General features: G+C 46.2%; 1 protein-coding gene across 1 annotated transcript in view; it reads left to right on the top strand.

The window, feature by feature from the left end:
- Nucleotides 1-22242, top strand: part of EXD3 (exonuclease 3'-5' domain containing 3) — a 286804-nt gene that overhangs the window by 109111 nt on the left and 155451 nt on the right. The window contains 4 exon segments of the mRNA XM_062616053.1: nucleotides 575-714; nucleotides 1507-1607; nucleotides 8945-9018; nucleotides 11708-11746. Of these exon segments, the coding sequence (XP_062472037.1) occupies nucleotides 575-714; nucleotides 1507-1607; nucleotides 8945-9018; nucleotides 11708-11746 (354 nt within the window).

Raw genomic sequence — 22242 nt, 5'->3', positions numbered from 1 at the left:
CACTTGAGGCTTTACTTTGTTCCCAAGAAGCAACTGCTGCAGTGCCAATGGACCCTTTTCATCTAGGGAGAAGTGACACAGTGTTTTCGTAGTTCCCATTGCACCCTACCAGAGTGCTTCTCATGCTGCAGCCACTGTTCTAAAATATTCATAGAATCCCAGACTGGTTTGGGTTGAAGGGACCTTAAAGCTCACCCAGCCCCAACCCCCTGCCATGGGCAGGGACACCTTCCACTAGAGCAGCTTGCTCCAAGCCCCATCCAACCTGGCCTTGAGCACTGCCAGGGATGGTTATCACTGATGGAATTTAGTGCTTTTGCTGTCTGGAAGCTTTCCTAATGTTTATGTTGAAAATGTCCCATCACTCTCTCAGGCAGTGCTGGTTGTTGAGCAGGGGGGGTGTGACCTGCTCACCATGTCTGAGCAGCAGGGAACAGGGCAGCCCTCAGCCAGGTTTCGGTCTGTAGTGTCATGGACCTCTTCTTCATGGCCTTCTGTATGCTGCAGCTCTCACTCTGTGGAACATGGTGATCAAAGGCAGGGCACAGGCTTTAAATGTGATTTCTTTTCTTAGATGTGCACGCCGCTACTGCTCCAAGATAAAGCTAACTTGGTGGAAGATTATGTGGAAGAATATCCTGAGCTCCAGAGCAAGCTCTTGCACATCCTGGACACGTGGTGTGAACCCCATTTTAACATCAAAGACATCACAAGGTAGAAACATTTGTTGATTTTCTAAACATCTGGGGCCAAGTTGCTGTCAGAGGAGAGTATCTTCTATCTAAGATAATTCCTCAGCACAGTGGAGTGCAATATATTTACTCTTCAGCTGAGAAAGAGTAAATTCTGGTGCCTGTGCCACAGAGCCCGTGAGACAGAGGTGTCATTCCTAGTGACAGATGCTCAGCTCCTGCCAGGAGAGATGAGTGCAAGATGAAACCTGGGCAGTAGTTCTTAGCAATACAGCAATATCAAAGCTTTCTCCAGCAGGCTGTAGCAATCACACTCTCGTGCTTTGCTGCAGACAAGGGCAAGTTTCAGTATCGGTTGTACAGGTTTTGCAGGAAGATAATACTGTGATGAAGTGGCAGAAAAACAAGAGCTGCAAGTGGTTAACCTCCATGTGCTCATGAAAGTTGTGTGTGTCTTAGTTTATAAACTGCCTCTCACTAGAATAGCTCCTGTCAGTCACAGACCCAACAGCAGAGTCAAGCTCACAGTGCAGATGCAATAGCTGCAGTCTTGCTTCTGAAAAAAGACAAGAGGGAGTTGCTTGCTTTCTCTTTCTTCAAAATAAGCCTCTGGACGTGCTTCAGTCACTGGCTGGGCAATGTGTGTGGTTGTATTGTTGGCTTTTGGCTGTAATTTAGGAAAAGCTGGGGACTGTTCATACCAGCGCATAGCAAACCCAAATGCCTCTGCTGCTAAATCTCTGCTATTTGGGAAGCAAAAAAGTTCAGGAGATTCCAGAGATGTTTCTTTCAGATTTCATTTATTTGCTTACAGACAGTACCAAGGCCTGTGCAGGTACAAGCCGGAGAAATTTAACCGCAAAGTGCTAAGCAAGCTGGTCTTCAGGCTCCTAGAGCGGTTTAACGTTGATCCAGGTATGCGATATTGCAACACATTGTGGACTTATCTCACCAGCAGAGAACAGATGAGGTCAATTTGTCTTCTTCCATGTTCAGCAAGAAATCTCTGCTGCAATTCATCACGGGGAGTTTCAGGGTTTAATTAATGATATTGAAAAACAAAGCTGGTAAGTTATGGGAATTATCACTTTGGACTGTCAAAGAATGAAGTGCTTGTGACTAATAGACTGCTTCTGCCATGATGGGAAATAAATCTTGACCTCAGAAAGGCTCTACATAAACACATGATGGTCAGCTTTGAGTTATGACTCCATTCCACTCACATAAGAGGCAAGTCATCATTCGTCTGGGGATCTGTTTTCTTGAGTTATGGGTCTGTCAGCTGGGAAGAGATAACCCTTGGGAAGCAGGAGCCTCACAGCCCTTTGTATTCTTTGCATAAACTAGGGTTGGTGGAAGGGAATTTGAAGGCTCTTCCAGCCTTCTGAGAGTGGTAACACATTTTACATCAGTGACTAGATCTGCTTCACTTGTAGTTACATAATGAAATCTACTTTGGTTTGCTTTGGTTGGTTGTTAACAGGGACTGTTGATCTTTTCCTTCTCTTTGGGACCTTCCTTCAGACACCTTTAGGTGCACTGTTAGGTTTTACCCTGCAAAGCTTTCCATCAGCACCTCAAGATCTGCAGTTTTCTTTTCTTGGACTGAAAGGAGTTTTCTAACCACAAATTGTGGGCTTATTACACCTGGCAGCAGCACTCTGTTGCATCTTAATCTTCACATCTTCAGACTGGCATTCAAAACTTAGTAAGATAATTCTTACAAACCCCCATTGGAGGCTAAGTAAATATAATTAAAATTAGCACATTGGTGTAAAAGCTGAGACATATGAGGGTGATTTATTTAAAATCTAAAACCTTCCCAGGAGTTCACTTGTCTTCAGAAGTTTTCCTGCTCTACAAGGTTGGTCGTTCAGTAGGCTCTATTGTCTGCTATGATCTGTAAAGAGAATTGAGTTGTTCCCCTTTCCTTGTGACAGATGCACCAAGGGTATGGTATGAACTGTAGAGGTGAAATGATGGAACTGTTCACGTGCAAAATCCTGAGAAACTAGGAGAGAAAAGTTCTAGGAGAGGAGCATGTAGGTGCTCATCCCAGGTGTTCTCTGTGGATGCAGTGTCCTCAGCCTGGTGATGGTGTTGCAGACGGTGCTGCTAATAATAGCCAAATCTTGTTGGTCCTCCACAACACATTCACTGGTGGTAATGACAACACATTCCTTGACGTAGATGCAGATCCCATTCCTTCCTACGCATCAGAGAGTGACTTATCCCGTGCAAACTGCAGTGTCTACAGCGCAGGGTAAGTCACTTGCTAGATAGGGCTGTCCGCCTCTGCTGATGTGAGAGGGGATGCGGGCTTCTGGTTTAGACAAGATGCCAGATTTGGGGCAGCTAAAACCAGTGCTGACTGACTCTCATACTTCATAGATGAAAGTAGGTGTTTATTTTTTACATAATATCACATGTAATTCAGAGCAGAACTTCTCATTTCACCAAACTGTGGCTATTTTATTCTCCTTTGAAGTGTTTTGGAAAGGGATGCATGCCTACAGAGGAATTTCTGCTGTAGTGCTGATCCTGCTTGAACTGAACTGGGAAATGGTGACAGCTGGAATAACATGGCTTTCCTTTCTTCCGGCCGCTGTGCTTTCCCTTCTTCTGGGTTTCTGGGTGTTCTTTCTCCATTCTTTAGTGGAAGTAAATCTGCAAGGAAAGAGCCTACAGAAAGGAAGCAGGTTAGGTGAACCATACAGATGAAGCCCCCATTTCTCTGGTTCTCAGTAGCTCCACCAAAAGCTGGCAGAGAGGTAAAACTGACCCTTTGTTACCTAACCTGACTGTGGGCTTGTTTGATGCTTCAGTCTTCTGCTGCTTTCTATCTCCTCTTCGCCCATGACTCCACTTGCTGATAGAGGCTGAGAGCAGCAGCACAAGAGGGAAGTGGCTTTCAGTGAGAAAGGCAGGAGGAGGATAGGGTTTCTTGATATGAGAAGGCAAACTTGTAGGTGACTCAGTTCTTGCAGTTCCAAATCTACTTTCATATTTCACTGCCCGAGCTCACTCTTACTGCTCACAGTAGGTTTCACTGTCTTCTAAGCAAAATATAGGTGTTGATCACCCATTAAGATTTGAAACACCCCTTGGAACTGCCAGTTTTACGTTTTGGAGCCACCTGGGAGGTTGGTCCACTATAAACAGGATCTGGAACCCCAGGGGCAAAAAAAAATAAGGATCACCTTAGATCAGTTCCACCTCTTCTTTTTCGGAACCATATTCCAGCATTCCTATTAACACACCTGGTAGGGGGAAGATTTTCTGCCAGTTCCCAAAGGTGCCCCAGTAGATTGTGTGTGAATTCCATTTAACTGGCTTTAGTGGGGAAGGAAGAAGTTGGGCAGAAATGGCATGTGGTTGAGGAAACTGGGTTTTATAGAGTCTTTTCTCACCCGTGGGACAGCATGCTCTGCTGTAATGAGCCTGTAGCTTCTGCAGGCTAATTACTTACTACTCTTTGGAGACCCTGTGAGCCTGACTTAGATTTACAAATTCAAGTGTCAGTCAGAACAGTTCTCAGAGGTGATGGGACAGACCCCGCAAGGGGTTGAGGCTGTTTTCTGCTGCTTTGCACAGCTGGCGTAGCACAGAGGGTTCAGTGGCAGTTCCCACTGAAAATTCTTTGGGTATGAGGTAGAAGTGATGCCACTCTGAAAAGTACAACTGTCCTCAGAAACTGGGCCTTAGTGCCTGTGTGGCAGTAACGCAGATAGTAGCAGTGTTAACAGAAGAGAGATGGTAGCTGAATGCACAGGGAGCAGCTGTCCTGTAGCAGTGTAGTAAATCATCTGAGCACCTCCAGGTTTGGATGTGATGCTGATGTTTCTACCATACTCTTTAAACCGGGTTCTTTTTAGCATATTAAGAGAAGTGTTTCTCTTCATCTGACCACCAGGTTATCCTTTTCATTTAATCTTTCGTTTCCATCTGGTGTGAACCTTTGTCACTAAGCCCCAGTTCTGGTCGGCCAGATGAAGTGTTTCCAGTGCCTCAGCGCTGGGGCAGCAGAGGGCAGACGAGGGCTGCTCAGCAGCCTGTGCATCTCTCCTCAGGTGAGGCACCGCTGTCCTCAGGTCCTGGAGAGCTGCGGACACAACCCAGGGCAGGCACCAGGAAGAGCTCCAGCAGGACTCTTGGAGTCCACATTGGGCACTTTCAAAAGATGCTCTGTTAGAGAGCCAGGAATGACTGTTACAGCTCCACGGGGATGATTTTGGAAGGGGGAAGTTTCAAATATTTTTGCTCTTTTCCTCACAGCAGAAGGTTATTCCTTCCCTTTACATTTGTTTTACAAGGGTTGTTTCCCTCTACTTCCATGGTGATTTTCCTTCAGAGTGTTTTAGCTCTCCTGTTACATACTGGCACAGCTCCACACAGCACTGTGACTGAAAAGAACCTCTAGGCTTGGACATCAGGAGATAGGAGCCAGCCATTCATGAGGGTGCAGTGGCCGCAAAGTCAAGCTGATGGGAGAGGGGATTGAACATCCCAGGATCCTTTCTGGGGCTATTACCTTCTCAGATACATTTTTGTCTACTGCAGATGATCTGTGTTAGACCAAGACAAGCAGGCCAGCAGCTCCAATCTTTGAGTTGGAAAAGCTGACCCTGTCCTTGCAGTTCTGAGCATGAATTCATCATACCCAGGCACGTGCGTGTCTAAAGACCACACCAGGGCATTTTCTCCTTTAGGCATAGATCAAACCCTTGTGCTGTGCTCTCTGCTCTTCCTCCAGTCACTTGGGCAGGTAGCTCAGGGGCTGGGGGGTACTCTGGGACCTCTGCTGTTTCACCTGCCTTTCTGAGGACTGCTGACCCTGATCTGTAGTGGCACAGAGCATTTGATGAGAGGCACCAATGCATCTTTGAAGTGGTTTTCTTGAGTCCTGCCCTACCCTTCACTAATTCACACGTGGGGCCTAAGCTCATAATACATGAGAGACTAATGCCCAGCTTGCTTCTCAGGGGATTCCCTGCAGTCCTTAATCCTTAGCAATACCAGGGTAAAAGCCTCTTGTGTTTCAGGTACCCTGGTTTTGTTAAGAAAAGGCTCCTTTACTTTGTCCCCAGACAAGGTGTGCTTTGTCTGGCATATTCTGTTCTGCCAGGGTGAAGGAGTCTCATTGTGAATGGAAGTCAAGCTCTCAGGGCAGTGTAAAGAGAGGATTGGGTCCACATCCCAGCTCAGGAGGCATCGTGTATCACCTGGGAGTGGTAGCCACACACCACACCTAAAAACGCATTGCGTCACGTCCCCAGTAGGCACATCTCACCCATGTTACGAGTGTGAGATAAGTGTGTATTGTGGGTTTTATACCCTGTGTGACAGATGGATTTCAGTTTTACTTCCTCTGTGTTGCTGATGGCCATTGACTCTGTGCTAACGGCCGAGAGCAGGCTGGGATTTTTGCTTCTGAGTCAGTCCCAGATGTGAAGTGTGGTTCAGATGAAGCACTGTTGTGGTGCAGCTGTCAGGTTAAGAGTTAACATATGCCCAAAGAGGTGCTGTTATAGTGTTATACCTTTTGTATTCCACTAGTGCTCCACAACCCAGTCATGGTCCCAAAACCCCATTGTGCAAACACTGAATAGAAGCATGGTCCCTGTTCTGGAGAGCTTAGAATGTTGTCTTTTGCACCAACATTGGTTTTGTCACAGGAGACCTGAGTTCAGACTCCTGTTCACTCAGCTAAACGAGTTGCTCTGTCCTGAAGCAGATTTCTGGATTGGATTTCTGCAGATGTAAGGTGTAGATAGATGGTCAGAGAAAAGGTCTGGCAAAGGCTCAGCAGTCCCATCTGTGTCACCCTCCTGCCCCAAAGCCAAAGGAGCTCCTTCTGCTACTGCTGATATGCAGGGAGGATAGAATCATAGAATAGTTAGGGTGGGAAGGACCTTGAGATCATCCAGTTCCACCCCTGTGTCATGGGCAGGGACACCTCACACTAAACCACGGCACCCAAGACTCTGTCCAACCTGGCCTTGTGCACTGCCAGGGATGGAGCATTCACAACTTCCTTAGGCAACCCATTCCAGTGCCTCACCACCCTTATAGTAAAAACTTCCTCCTTATATCCAGTCTAAACTTCCCCTGTTTAAATTTAAACCCATTCCTCCTTGTCTTGTTGCTACAGTCCCTAATGAACATGGAACCTATTGATAAAGACCTCTAAGGTGGAAAGTTTGCCCTCTCTTGTGCCACCTATGCCAGTTCTCCTCTAGCGTTGCCATTTCACTTCTGTTGTGTTTTCGTTGTTTGGGTTTTTTTCCTCCAAGAGGCTGGATGAAATCTTTTGCCTTTATGACTTTGATAGATGCACCTCATGTTTTACTTTGGCTGTACCAATTTTGTGTTCGTCCTGTTCTTTTGTATGCGTGTGTTCCACTTTCCATGTTCTTTTAACTTCTTTCTTGGGACTGAGATCAGTAGAAGTTTCTGATTTAGGAGTTAGGTCCCTTGCTTCACTTCCAGTGCTTCCATTGCCAGCCCTTCTTAACTCCTTTCCCCTTAGAAAGTATTTTCACATGAAATCTTACCTGCCAGTTCCTTGAGTTTATTGAAGTCCATCTTGTTGGTTTTATTTTGCTGTTCTGCCTTAGCGCTTTGAACTCCTCATTTTGTTGTCTCTAGCCAAGTGACCTTTTCATCCTCACACTTTTGATTAGTCCCTCTGTGCTTTTTGTAATCAAATATAGAAAACTGAATTAAAACTCAGTTATTTTGCTCCATCAGAATAGAAAATGCTGCTCGTGGCTCCAAAACTATTCCAGTCCATCCATGTTGCTCTGTCCTACTTCCCTCACAGATACCTGTGCACTTAAAACTCCTCAGTTCTGCCAAGTCCTGAGCTTTGGTTATTTCCTCTAAGCTCAATGGATCTCCTGGATGACCCAGAGCAGCCATGCTCTGCTCCTTCCTGAAGTGCTTTGAAATCTCGAAGTCAGGAGGTGATATCATTAACTCTTATGTTGATCTCACCTTCTTCAAAGAGTGTTGCTTTCCATGAGCTGCCGATCGTTCCTTTGGGTCTTGGGATAACATCTAGAGGAAAGATCGCTATTTATTGGGGTAATATCCAGTGAGATAATTACAATAATTTCCTCACATCTTTGGAGGGTGAGGATAAGTTGTCACACTGTGGAAGATAAGCTTATAACTAACAGCTTCAGACATTTCTATTTGAGGTGGAAATGGTCAAGTTATGGCGTGATGCTGCTGTAACCAGTGGGACATCAGTTCCTGTCCCTCTAGATTCAGGGGCTGGCATTCTCTCAGGTTTTATTCTTTGGGCATGGCCATATGTGTGGGGCAGGGGGAGTGCAAAGCTCTGAGGTCCTTTGACTTGGTAACATCGGTTTCTCCTGGTGTATGTTGATTCAAGGGAGGCTTTTCCTTTCACTTTACTGTTTTCTGTTGCCATTTCCAATTCCTGGTCCTGCTCCTTCTGACTACCAGTGAGATGGGTTTAGCCACTGAAACCCCAGCTAAGGGTTTGGTTAAACCTTTCCTTGTACATGCATACCAGCATCCAGCAAGAACTGACAGATATGTATGCTAATCCTGGTTAATGTATTTTATCTTCTGCGTTATCTCTCTTTGTGCTGGATTTCAAAACAAGGAGCTATGTGAAGACCTTGTTTTTTGCAGTTATAATGAGGCCTAGCTAATGAAGATGACAGTAATAAAAATACTAACAACAACTGTTGCTTGCTAGCTCAGCAAAACAATAGTGACCTCCCTCCGTGTATGGAGATGGAGTCTCTCTCATGGATATGTATTTTATCAGATAAACTTTAGCCACAAGTTTACATCCTGAGGAACATGCTCAAGAATGCTTCAATGAGTTAACAGCACAGGTTCCAATTAAATCAGAAGAACACAGCCTCTAGAGACTGGAGGTGGTGCCTTTATGAGGATACCACCTAATTAAAGGTGTGAAGTCATTGGGAAGTGTATTGAACCAGCAAGTGCATCTTATCATTGCAAGGTGGTAGAACCAGAGATATCAGAACCAAGGATTAGCATTGCTAATCATGGGTGAGAGTGTAAATAACAGTTTCTTTAGCTAAGCTGACAGTGTGTGTGTCTGTCCATCATTGTTCCAAGCGTGATGACATCCTGCCTTCTACATACTGAGTTTGAAACTGGGGAAGGAAAAATGGCATGTCTAGACAGTTAAACTTCAAGGAATTTCAGCTGTGTTGTGTACTTAAATGTCTTTCTCCTTCTTCCAGCTCTCTGCCCTAATGTCGTAAATCAGCGGCACTTGAGAACTCTGAAATACCTCTTTTACAAGAGATTCGTTGAGGTACGTTTCCCCATTGTGTGCCGTGGCTGTGAATGAGGCTTTTTGTTTCTTTTGCGTTTCTAATAACATAATTGATATGGTTGGAATGTATTGATAGTATATGAGCAAGTTTTCATTGTGATGATTATTGTACAGAAATGCAATGGATCTGCCATTGGGCCTGTTTATTCTGAGTGAATAGTTTGTGTGTCCATTCATATTCTAATGACTGGGTGTCATGACTGCTCAGACTTGGGTGCTAGTTTGTCTCAGCATCCTCAGCAGTGTTCTGAGACCCATCTAGGTAGGTCAGGATATCTCTCCAGAGACGTATTTTCTCTCAGCTGTCTCAAATAAGCAGGAGCATACTGGCTAGAGAGGTTTTGGGGGGTTGTGTTTTTTAACACTAGGATTTAGGCAGTTCACATTGCTGGGTTCTTCGTAGGCACTTTGCTTTGGTACTTGTGGCTTGGCTGTGATAGGTATGGCCCAAACTTGCCACAGAAGCTCTTTTGTGCTGACAGCCATGTTACTGCTGAGTAAAATGGTGGTACTTTCCACTCCTGTTGTCCAGCCTCCAAATTCTCTTTCCAGATGTGCTGGTACTTGTCCTGGCACTGGGGGCTTGTAGAAATAAGAAGATGCCTTTAGTTCCTTCTGAGGAGCAGGTTTCCAGGAGGCAGCTCGGAGGCTGACTCTCTGCAGAATTACTTCACTATGGTTTCTCCTCCCCTCTCATGAGTGTACTGAGCCAAGTCACTGCCCTTTGGATGCTCTTGGGCACACAGTGCTGGGGAGCACATTTCTCTTCTTGTTAGCAAGGCAGTTTTGATGCTTCTCTTGAGAATCTGGCATTCATCCTTATCCTGTGCCTGGAAGCAGGTTGTACCAGCTGAGAGTAAGGTTTTGTTCTGCCTCTTCTGGAAAAAAAACAGCTTGCACATGTTGTATCCAGGTGTAGCAATAGGACTGCAAAGGACAAGGACCACAAGAGAGCAAACATCATAGCAAAATGTTTCCATTTCTTGAATTTTGCATTATCAAGCTGTATTGGCCAAACATGAGGTGGTGCTTCACCTGCAGGTGTAGATACAAGAAGCTTTTTTAACAGTTTTAACAGAGCCCAACAGGTTGTTCAGATGTTCCTACAGAACAACTGATCTGATCTTCAGAGAGCCAGTTTTCAGGAAATGAGAAACCTCCTCCAAAAGTGCCTGTTCTTGTGCCCAAGGAGGATTCATTTGATGTCCAGAAGGAGGCAGACCCATGTGTTTTTTCTGATACCCACCCCCCAGTTCTTTGAAGGTGAAGATGGGTTTGAGTGGTGGTGACCTGATGACACCATTCTGACACAGCCAGTTCTGCTTCCAAGACCTCCTAATCCATCAGTGAAGGCTATGATCTGCCTTTGCTGCCTGTCAGATCCCTGACAGAAGAGCTGGGGAGGATTGAGTCTTCCAGCATCCTGCATCTCAAAGCCTTAATGTTGGATGACATCATTCTAGAGAGCTTGGTCATCTGCAGTAAAAGAGCAAAGAACATTTATCCAGGTGTATTTGTTTAGCAGAGTGGACTGGATTCTTGTTCTGGTGTTCCGCTCTCTTTGGCCTTCCACTTCCTTTGTTTTGGAGTATTTGCTTGATTTCAAGTATCCAAGCTAGCTGGTTGCTTCCATTAAGGTACATTTGGCAGCTGTTTCTGGATACGGTCCCTTCTTCTGAGAGCTCTTTGGTGTTCTCTGTTTACCATTCTCAGCTGGTTAAATGCCTCCTTTATATCACTAGTATTTAAATTACATGCTTGTATATCTCAAAGATGTTTACTTTGAGGCCTTTACTCCCTGTTTGCTCTTGTACCTTTCCATGAAGTGGCACTACTGATCCTTGTTACCACTGCCAGAAGTGGGGGGGAGGCTCAGGTCTGGCTGGCCAGTCAGTCTCATGCAGCCCATGTTCTTGGCAGAGTGGAGAGAAGGTCCCATCCTGGTTTCTCCTGAAGGCTGGCTCTGAGCTGCACTGGAATGGGGATTTTAGCTTATGGGGTTCCTTTCTCAGACCTCATGATTCCAGTGGATTTTTCATGACTGGGCTGTTGAGAAAAGTATTCTGAAGGCTCAGCCTTGCAGGTGATCCCTGAGATCACTGCCATTACTGGAGCCTGTGGGGACAGCTCTGCTGGGGCAGCTGTTGAGTTGAGCAGTCCATGGACATACTGCAAATCCAAGGTAAAGGCAGCAGCAGTGATCCACATGTTCCCCCAGACCGTGGCCTGTTTCAGCTTCGCTCAGTGCTGTCTCTGTCATTCCAAGGGCACCATGTGAGCCTTGAGGCGCTCAGAAACACCGCTGTGCTTTGCAGGGGGTTGTTAAGGTGGTCGGTGTCCTGGAAATGAGCCCAGCTCCAGGTGATAATGAGATTTCAGACTACTGCAGAGGGAAGTCCTGCCACTGCCTGTGTCCTTGGGTTGCGGATGAGGGGGTTTGTCCATGTGCTGTAGTGTAGCAATTGTCTGGATTACTTCATCTAAGCTGGTTTTGTGCCATGCCCCGGCTGGTGACATCTGAGAAGCAGAGATTTCCCGTGTGCTCCAGAACACATTCCTCAAGCACAGTTGATGGCAGTGTGGAAGATGTGTGTGAAATTTCAGCTTGCTTTATGCAGCATTCTTCTTTTGTTTCGAAGACAGCTCTGAAATAATTTTGTCTTTTCAGAAAACCATGACTCAGGAGAACTGGACAGACCACGTCCAGGTGAGTGTGGATTTCCCACTCCATGTCCTCAAGGTTGTTTTCTTGGAGGTGTGATTTTAAGATGCTCAGAATATCCAGCTCTGGATATTGTAGTCCTGCTATTACAATTTTACCATTGCATACAGCAGACTCGTACATGCAGGGGAGGGCAAGGAAGAACACTGATGTTTTAATTCCTGATACTCTAATTTTGCTGGAGCGTTTAGATAAGATTATCAAGTACATTCCTTTACTTGCCTGCACTTATTTGTAAGTGAACACTGGCAGTTACGTTACTTACAAGGAAAGGGGAAAAGAGAGTTCACTTCAGGCTGTTAACAAGGAGCGTGAGTAAATTAGGACAAATCTTAGATTCCCTTTGCATGCCCCACTCTGATCACTTGTGGCAGCTTTATTGGGTGACTGTTGGATGCTGTGACTTCTACCTCTTGTGCTGTAGGACACAAGTAATTTTACTAACACAGGAAGAAGGGTAGCAGTGTATTATTTTTTCTTGGTGTATAAACAGGAGAGTTCAGACAGCCATGGTTTGGCCTGATACTGCAAAATATTTATGTGATAATGAAATGTCAAGAAATTACAGGGTAACAGGGCATTAGTGATGATTTATGTGTTCATGATATCCCTATGGAATTGCAACCTCATGGGGAGTGTTTGCTCCTTTTCTGTAACTTCTCTTACTTGGAATTCTGCAGCCAGTAAGGATTTCTGACCATTGACTGGAATCTGCCTTTGAAAATCCATTGAAATGGTCAGTGTAGACCTTAGAGTGGTAGCAAGCCAGGCTGATGACTGACAATCTCATGCACTTGAGATCTTGGCATTGTCTGTGCACACCAAATGACTGAATTGTAAACACAAAATCACTGTACAGAAACCAGTTTGTGTTAAAGGGACCTTAAAGCCCCTCCAGCTCCAACCCCTGCCACAGGCAGGGACACCTTTCACTAGAGCAGCTTGCTCCAAGCCCCTGTGTCCAACCTGGCCTTGAACACTGCCAGAGATGGGGCAGCCACAGCTTCTCTGGGCACCCTGTGCCAGCGCCTCAGCACCCTCACAGGGAAGAGCTTCTGCCTAAGAGCTCATCTCAGTCTCCCCTCTGGCAGGTTAAAGCCATTCCCCTTGGCCTGTCCCTACATCCCTTGTCCCAAGCCCCTCTCCAGCTTTCCTGCAGCCCCTTTAGGCACTGGAGCTGCTCTAAGGTCTCCCCTTCAGGAGCCTTCTCTTCTCCAGGCTGCCCCAGCCCAGCTCTCTCAGCCTGTCCTCATGAGATATTTCTTCTCTCTTTTATGGGTCAGAAGCAAAAAGAACAGTTCAAAAGGTGTGAGGATGTGTTTTTTAAGACAGAGACCATTGATCCAATGCCCAGCAGCATGGCATGTTAAACCTGCTGTGTGTTTTCAGTGGTGAATATGCCACTGTGTATGATAAACTACACTGTGTGTAGTTTATCATACCCATGCGAGAGGCCAGGCTTTGTGCGAAAAGTCTCGCCTCTTGATCTAGGTGATCTTGTCCACTGAAAGAACTTTCCAGGTTTCCTTTTCCTTTTTACCCTCACAAGTTTAAAGGTTATTATAGGATCTGGTCCCTTGCAGGATCAAGACTTGAGATGAGATTAGCCATAAAACTGTAGCCAATATCTTCCTCACAACTTCTGGATGTACTTCAGTGTCTGCAGTGAAGGGTTTGATGGTGGATGATAGGAGCACCCTCCCAGTTTCAGGTACATGGCTGCAGATCATGTCAGTCACTTGTGGAGACAGGAGGTTTAGGAATAGATGCTCTCTGAAAAATGCTTGTTTGGTGCTTGCTGTGAGAGCCCCCTAGAGAACCACAAAGAGCTCAGCTCCATGCTGGTCTCTGACAGAAGCTTCTCTTTGCTTCCCCAAACTATTCCAAACTTTGTATTTTCTGTGTACTGCCAACTAATCTATTTTTTACAACTATGTAATTATCACACGAGGGGTGCTGAAACTTGCCTCTTATCAGTCCTGCCTCTCAGTGCTATCAGAAATTACTGTCTTTGGCATCACTTCAAAGTGATTGGAATCTGTACCTGTGCATCTGGAGGAAACTGAAGTAATCTCATGTGCAGGTTGGCTTCTGCTGCACCAAACAAAGGACAAGATACAAAGCAGGAGCCTCTGAGCAAGTTCTGGTTTTCAGGACAAAAACTAAGTTTGCCCAGGACTTTATTGTGCTTGAAAGATGTGGGTTTACGCGAGGGAAAGGTTTAACTTCCCACGCAGAGCTTCATCAATGACCTGACATGTTTTGACAAAACAAATCCATTAGACTCCTTATGGAGCTGGAGGGAGTTGTGTGTCCATTTGAATGTTTAGTTCAGGCTCACAGACAATTTGTGTCTGCTGAGTTCTGCCTGGAGATGCAGTATTAAAGACGTGCGGGGTAGGAGGCAGAAGATGGGATGCAGGAAACCAAAACTCCCCAAAGACTCCACAATGGCAAACTCCTAGTCAGAATTTGTGGATAGTTTTTTCCATTTCAATCCCAGAATCCCAGCCTGGTTTGTGTTGGGAGGGACCCCAAAGCTCCTCCAGCTCCAACCCCTGCTGGGCAGGGACACCTTCCACTAGAGCAGCTTGCTCCAAGCCCCTGTATCCAACCTGGCCTTGAGCACTGCCAGGGATGGGGCAGCCACAGCTTCTCTGGGCACCCTGTGCCAGCGCCTCAGCACCCTCACAGGGAGGAGCTTCTGCCTCATATCTAAAATGTCCAAAGGGGTTGAAAACCTTCATGGGTTTAAAGCCCGTTTTTCTTCATTTGTGCTGCAGCTGTCACAAAAGACTTCAGTGATATAGATGCCACAGCCCTGGTGAACGTGGTGTCCCGCCATGTTCAGTGGTGCTGGCCATGGCACATTCCGTGTGGCTGCCAGTAGACATTCCTGGGTTGGGATTTCTTTTTGCTCACCCTGAGCAGTACAAGTACAGAATTTTCCCCTTCCTGCCTGTGGGAGGAATCAAAGGTGTGATCCTGAGTGCTCCTACAAGAGGCAAAGCTCAGTAGTTAATTGTGGGGCCAACAGAACCTGTTTCCAGCCCTGTAGCAAACTGGTTTTGCCCCTTTGCCACTGCCTGTGCTGCTGCTGCGCTGTCCGGGCTGTGGCTGCAGAGGAGGCAGGAAGGGAAGCAAAGGCACCTGAATGTCTTCATACCCTGGGGAAACTGCCCTCATCACAAGTGCCTGTTGGCAGAGCCTGCTGAGCCTGGGGGAGAGCTCCCCTTTGTATCCTCTGCTCCAAGCAGAGATGCCTGGAGGGGAGAGGGAAGGGAAGGGCGCTCCTCTTGCCCAGTGCCAGCTGCACTGCTGTTCATTAGCTTGCCTAACTGCTCCCAAGCTGCCTGGAAACCCGCGGGACAGTGCCTGTCTTCACAAGCAGAGGGGAAGGTGTGGAGGGTATTGATGGTAGATAGGCAGGAAAAAAAGAGGCAAAGCATGAGCCAGTTGTCTGCTTTGCTGTGTGCCCTTCTGCTTCCATCTTGGCATGCTTCATGTTGTTCCTAGCTTTAATCAGGTGCATAGAGATGAGTGAACTGGGTCGAGCAAGCACGGAGCAGGAGATACATGGCTCTGGTCAGATGCATTCAGGAAGGGTTGTCCTGCCAGCGACTGCAGAGAGCACTTGGCCAGCAGCAGGAGGGGCTCATTGAATGCTGATGTTTCCCTGGAATGTTCCCTGATTCTGCAGGACAGAATCACTTTGAGACTGAGAAGCATGGAAGGCATTTTTCAGTCATCTGCCAAGTGCTCAGAAAGTGATCACACAGAGCAGTAATGTCTTGGATGAGCACAGTAGGAAAGCAACTCTGACTGCAAATGTCACCTCTGCCAGTGCTTTAGGTGTTGGATAGTATCTGAGATACTTGCATGAGGTTGGCAAGGTGACGTGGGACCTTCCAAGGAGCACTTCCTTCTCGGGTGGCAGCTGCTCCTTTCCAACACCAACAGTTCTATGATTCCGTGGTGCCTGAGGACAGCTCAGCACCATACACGTGTGTTTTGGTGATTCTGGTTTAACAGAGGGCTTGGGAATAGGAGGGCCTGGTACTTTGCTGCACTGCATTTAGTGTGCAGTGTTCTCACTGGTGTTTTGGAGGTGACCTTGCAGTTGTGCCCTTTTAGGCTCAGCTTGGTTGATTAAGGTTATTGGTTGATGAAGGCCAGCTTGGACACAGGGGCTTGGAGCAAGCTGCTCTAGCGGAAGGTGTCCCTGCCCGTGGCAGGGGTTGGAGCTGGAGGAGCTTTTAAGGTCCCTTCAACCCAAACCATCCCATGGTTGTGTGGTTAGTGCCAGAGGTCTGGTCCATTCCCCGTGGGCACTGTGCCCGTCCATGCGAGGAGAGCAGTGCCTGCGAAGCAATGAGGTCCTGATGCCACACACAGGAGACAGTCTCAGCTTGATGAAGAAAGGTTGGAGTAGTTGTGCAGTGGGAATAACAGAATATTATGGGTATTTCTGAACAGTTACAACCCAGAAGGCAAACACTTGCTCAATGATTTTAACATCCAGGGTATTTTTGCAGGGAATAGTTTGACTGAAGCAGAGCTAGCCAGAACAGTTTAAAATGTTACCTCAGGGCACTCTGGTCCATGTCTTTATTTGGACTTCCTGCTGTGGAATTCCTTTTCCTGTGGAGCTGAACAGGGTAATGGTGCACAGCTTCCTTTGGGGCAATCACTAGAATCAGTGTTGGGGGGGTTAAAACCAATGAGTTGATTTAGGACTGTCAGTGTCCTAATCAGCTGGTTTGCAACATGCCTGAGACAGCGAGGTGGTGAAGTGGTGCTTCCACTTTTACTGACCTTGAGCCAAAAGGCCTTCTGTTGCTAAATCAAACCTTCTGTGCTGGTGTTTGCACGGGAAAACCCTTTATTCCTCAAATGCAGAAATCTTAACTTGTTCCACAATTGCTGAGAAAAAGGGCTGTTGCTTGAAAAGATGGTAGCTGGGTTTGGGCCTCCTCATGAGCAGCCCTCTGCCAGGTGATGGTTGGAAACACCCTGCCTGCGCACAGAGAGAAGGGTCCTGGGGTACAACACCTGGAGAAGTGGCTCTTGCTCTTCTTCAGGCCCCTGTTTTGGAGCTCTCTGCTCTGGTCTTGCATGAGAAGGCAGGAGCTGAGCCCTGGAGCCAGCTGTTCAGCACGCTCAGCGCTGGGAGAGGCAGCAGCAGTTAATCTCTTCTCCTCCAGCCGTGACAGTGAGATAACGGACTTATTTTAAGATTCTGACCATGAAAATCAAGCACTGTGCCAGCTCCTGCGCTGGGTGACGCGGGGGGAGATGCTGGTAGCACATAGCAAGTGTATAACTCCAGCTCGACTCACATTCTAGGGTTGTTATGCTACTTTACAGATAATATTCAGCTAATAGTCAGAAATCTGCCCAAACAGAAGGCATAAAAGCAAAATGCCCTCCTTTATGTGTAACACATTGGAAAAGCTTTGACAATTCCTGGTCCTTAATAGGTTTAAATTATCTTACACTGCAGCAAGGAGTTGTTGTCATCATATTTATTTAACCAATGAGTTTCTGGCTGCCAAAATTCCCAAGATCCTCATGTGCTCTGTTTGTACAGGACCAGTTTGACCTCAGTGAAAATGGAACCACCTCTGGAATCAAATGCAATAGTTGTTGTGCTCAAGGAGGTAATTTTTAAGAGGAATTCAGAGGGCAGAATGCAATTATTGTTTATGGTGTTTGTGGCCAGAACACCTGGCCAGTTAATCCTGCTCTGGGGAGTCTGTAATAAGGACAAGAGGTTAAATAGGCCACTTTGCAGCTATCCACATGGAGCGTCCTTCCCAGGGACTCCCCAGTTTAGGCAAACCTTTAAATTGCCTCAGGATTGTTTTGAGTACAGCCACATCCCTGTAGCGCGAGGAACTTGTGTCTGTAGGGAATGAAGCAATGTGTGCAATGCAAATGGGAATGATATTCAGGAGGTGATTAATAAATGACATGTCTTTGGGGAGAAGTCTGCATGTCAAATTATCTCTCTCTCTGTGTTTGAGTGAACTGTTTAGTCAGGGATATAATGGATTTCATCACTCAGACGTCAAATCTCAACTGGCTGTTTTCCTGGAAGGTAGAAACCAAACCTAGTTTAACCAGGCGTTGTGCGAGTCCCTTGCTAGTATTTATGGCCTCCTTTTTTAGCAGGAAATTACAACCAGCGGGTGATTGATTTTGTTCCTTCTGGCCCTTAAAGTCTCAGGAAGGAATCATCAGCTGAAATAAATGTTCGTGTTTCTACTGGTGTTGCTGCAACAGGGTGCCTGAGCTGAGGAGCAGTCCCACTGGAGCCAGGTAGTTCTGAGTACGGGTGTGTGGGTAAACGTGCCAGAGCTGCTCCCAGCCTCTCTTTGCCTACAGTTTGCCTGTGAAGGTATCTGCAAACGAATTGCATTTGTCTCTCCACAGCTTTAAGCAGCTTCCGAACAGCTGCTGTTTAAAAAAGAGAAGTTTTTATTTGGTATTTTTTTTCCCCCTTTTGCAAAATAGATGGAATTTAGACCTGGACCAGTGACAGGTTCCAGATCTGGTGTCTGTCTTGTGAAGCCAGGATTGCAGGAGTTGCTTTCTATTAGTTGAGAACTGGCAGCTTTTCTTTCCCCAGTGTCCACTCATTGCTCCCATTGCTCCTTTCATTCCTCTGCCTGCATTTTGTCCTGTGTTCAGGGACTGACCAGCAGCCCAGTGCTGGTGGGAGTGTTTTGGCAATGCTGCTGCTTTTGCCCTGTGCCTTTTTCTTTAGATTTACTGTTCTTGTTGGAGGTCTCTGAGAAGAACATACAGACACAATGTGATGTAAAAGTATATTGTACCTAAGGGAATATTAAACCATGGAAAACAGGACAATAAAAGTAGCAGCAAAGTATAGATTTCCTTCTATATTGCAGTTCAGTTTGTAAATGGTGTCAAATATTTACTGATAGCTGAAATAAGAGCAGAGTTGCAAAGCAAAAGGCCTCACTGATAGGGCTGATGCAGAAAACAGGCACATCTGTGACTGGCTCAGGAAAAGCATAACGTAATTCTTCAGTTACGTTCTGCCTCCTGGATAGAGCAGTAAAACATGCATCTGTACTAATGAAGTTAGCACTGTTGGGCTAAAAGAAATGGGAACTTCTCATTTAACAAACCCCCAGCTGTTGGGGGAAAAATACATGGGAAAAGGCAATCATGCAGTGTTCTCCGTGCCTGACTATCTAAAGAAGAGTCTATCAAGGATGAGCTATACAGTTAAATGTAAATGTGCCTCCTGCTTGGCTTAGAGAGGATTATTTTCTGTAAGACCTGGTGTGCCTGATGTTAATTATGGTAGTTGTAGTTGTAACAAATCCAGCCATGTCTAGATACATGAACTGTGGTTGAGCACAAATATACTAGTGAATTCTGGTAGAATTTACAGTGGGTACAAAGAAGCCAAGAAGAATTGCTGCTGGTTTCCATCCTGCCTACCACATTGTCAAAAACATCTTAAAAAGTCAGCCAGAAAATTGTCCTGGACTGATGGAAGATGGGTTTGCTCAAGAACTTTGGAAAATCAGCTCCCCTTAAGTAGGGATCTATGGGGCCAAGTTCTGGGGATTCAGCAGAAGCTTACAGGAGCTGCGTGTCTGCCTTCTGCTTCACTGAGGCAGTGAAAGCACAGGACTTCAGTTTTAAAAGCTATGGCCAAATAGCCTTTATGTGCCTATATTAAGTTCTGGAGAGAGAAGAGAGGAAACTGTAAGAGAACACACTGGGGAGGAAAAAATCTCCTTTAAATGGTGTTGGTATGTTAGAGATGCTTTCTGACCCTAACCCTGTGCAGCCAGGCAGGGCTAGGTTACTGCTAAGCAGTGTAATTACATTTCTGTCACTAGCAGGCATTCATTCGACAGCACAACTTCATCAGAAACAGATTTGGTATGGTATAAAAAAGAGGCTAATTGGCTTATGGCTGCAGGTTAAGAGGTCAGTATTAGATTAAAGAGTTAAGAGCATCAGCAAGCTGTTAGACTCCACTGATGTGCCCTGGTGGTGTGTTTAATTTGGCCAAATGGGAGAAGCATCTTAGGAGTAGGAAGCAATGTGTGAAGAAATGTCATCCAAAACCTTATAGAAACGTGGAGTATGTACAAGGTCCTTAAGAGCTACATCAGGAGTCTAGTATAGTCACCTCAAAGCAGCCTTCCGGTATCTGAAGGGGGCCTATAGGGATGCTGGGGAGGGACTCTTCGTTAGGGACTGTAGTGACAGGACAAGGGATAACAGATTAAAACTTAAACAGGGGAAGTTTAGATTGGATCTAAGGAGGAAATTCTTTCCTGTTAGGGTGGTGAGGCACTGGAATGGGTTGCCCAGGGAGGTTGTGAATGCTCCATCCCTGGCAGTGTTCAAGGCCAGGTTGGACGAAGCCTTGGGTGGAATGGTTTAGTGGGAGGTGTCCCTGCCCATGGTAGGGGGGTTGGAACTGGATGATCTCAAGGTCCTTTCCAACCCTAACTATTCTGTGATTCTGTGATTTCCAGGATACCTGTTACTGACTCCAAACTGCATCAGCCATAGGATTGGATATCACAAAGGAAAAACTGGGACAGATTCACTTAAAAACAAGTCCTCATGTTTCTTTTACTCCAAGACACAGGGAGTCCTACCCAGAGCACTGACCTCAGCCTCTGCAGCAGAAACAGGGAAAGGCCAAGAAGAGGATGGGACATGGAGCTTGCCTGCTTCCTGTTGTTAGCAGGAGAGGAGAAAAACCAGGGTTCTGCACATACTCTGTTTGCAAGTGGGAGACAACTCTTGTTTGCAGCTCTGTGGCATGAGACACCATAATACTCATGCCCTGTGATAGTTTCTGCATCCTTGGGGATGTGCAGATGCAAGGGGCTACGTTCGCTCAGTTGTACTGAAGTCTTAAGCCTTGCACATATTCCCAGGTCCACTTTCCTGTTCTTATCCAGGCAGCAGTAAAACTATCTGGTCATTCAAGAATCATCCCAGATTATTTAAAACCCCTGTAATCAATCAGTACCTGTCTGAGTGCTTCCATGGATAGATACTGGATTCTAAAGGCCTGTGCAAATCAGCTGCCTTGCACAAAGATAGTCGGGCTATTTGCAATTGATAGTTTGGCTGTCTTACACTTTTAGACAAGATTAGTTCACCAGTTCCCTGCCAAGAGGAGAACCACATAAACAGAGGATTGTTCAGGATGAAAAAAGTGCCTCTTGACGGAGAAGTCATGTAAGTGGGAAGAAACAGGAAGCTAATCTTCCCTTGTTCGTGCTGAAAGAATGCATATCTCTGAGGAATGTTGTAATTATGGATTTAGGAAATCAGTCCAATTTGCCAGGGTGTGAATTGCAGAGTTCATTCAGTCAACCCTCTCAAGCATTTCTCCTTCAGAACAAAAAACACCAGGAGTTTAAATGTACCAAAAGAGATTAAAGGAGAGAAAAATCTACTGCCAAGCTTTGCTTTTGGTAAAGATCCTGGGAAGATACTTTATTCTTGCTTTGGCTGTGAGCCAGTGAGGTTTGTGCTTGGTAAAAGAGAAGTAAGTGGTAACCCATGTTTTTCCTGTGGGCATCTATTTTTTGTAGACTAATGATGGGAAGAGTTCATGCTCCTGGGTGAGGATTTCCATTGTCAGGATTTTTGTTTTTTCGCTTTGAAGACTTTCCTAAGGAGAAAAAATGTCCCCTGCTGGGAATGCCACATTAGCATGTACTTAGGGAGAAAAGAACCTAAACCCAAGTTCCTCAGCATTCTGAAGCAGACCTGAGCTGGAACAGATCCATAAGCAGAGTGGAGCCAGGGAGAGTGTGAGGTGTGGACACAAGGCACAGTGAGGCTCAGGAATATGAATGACATGGCCCATGGTGAGCATCAGTGGAAAGTTCCAGCATGGCCTGGAGAAGGGCTTCCAATGGCAGGTCAGAGCTCTCAGAAACCTGCCTAGAAGAGAAGCAGCAGCAGAGACCTAGCAAGTCTGATGAATAGAATCGTAGAATCCCAGACTGGGCTTAGTTGGAAGGGACCTTAAAGCCCCTCCAGCTCCAACCCCTGCCACGGGCAGGGACCCCTTCCACTAGAGCAGCTTGCTCCAAGCCCCTGTGTCCAACCTGGCCTTGAACACTGCCAGGGATGGGGCAGCCACAGCTTCTCTGGGCACCCTGTGCCAGCGCCTCAGCACCCTCCCAGGGAAGAGCTTCTGCCTAAGAGCTCATCTCAGTCTCCCCTCGGGCAGCTTAAAGCCATTCCCCTTGGCCTGTCCCTAACAGGCCCTTGGCCAAAGCCCCTCTCCAGGTTTCTTGTAGGGCAGTGAAACTCAAGGCTGGGTTAAAAAGAAAGCAAAGAAGTTAGCTTGCTGCTTCTGTTCTTTGGCAATAAACACAGGAGGTTTTTAACTTAATTCCACTTTGGGCTTACAGGCCTTTTAATTAAGGTAGTGATAGAGGTGAGAACCTGGAGTT

The sequence above is a fragment of the Pezoporus occidentalis genome, unplaced genomic scaffold, assembly GCF_034315485.1.
Source record: "Pezoporus occidentalis ecotype Australia unplaced genomic scaffold, CSIRO_AGI_Poc_V1 ctg187, whole genome shotgun sequence".
NCBI lineage: Eukaryota > Metazoa > Chordata > Aves > Psittaciformes > Psittacidae > Pezoporus > Pezoporus occidentalis.
This window is presented reverse-complemented; position numbering and strand designations above follow the sequence as displayed.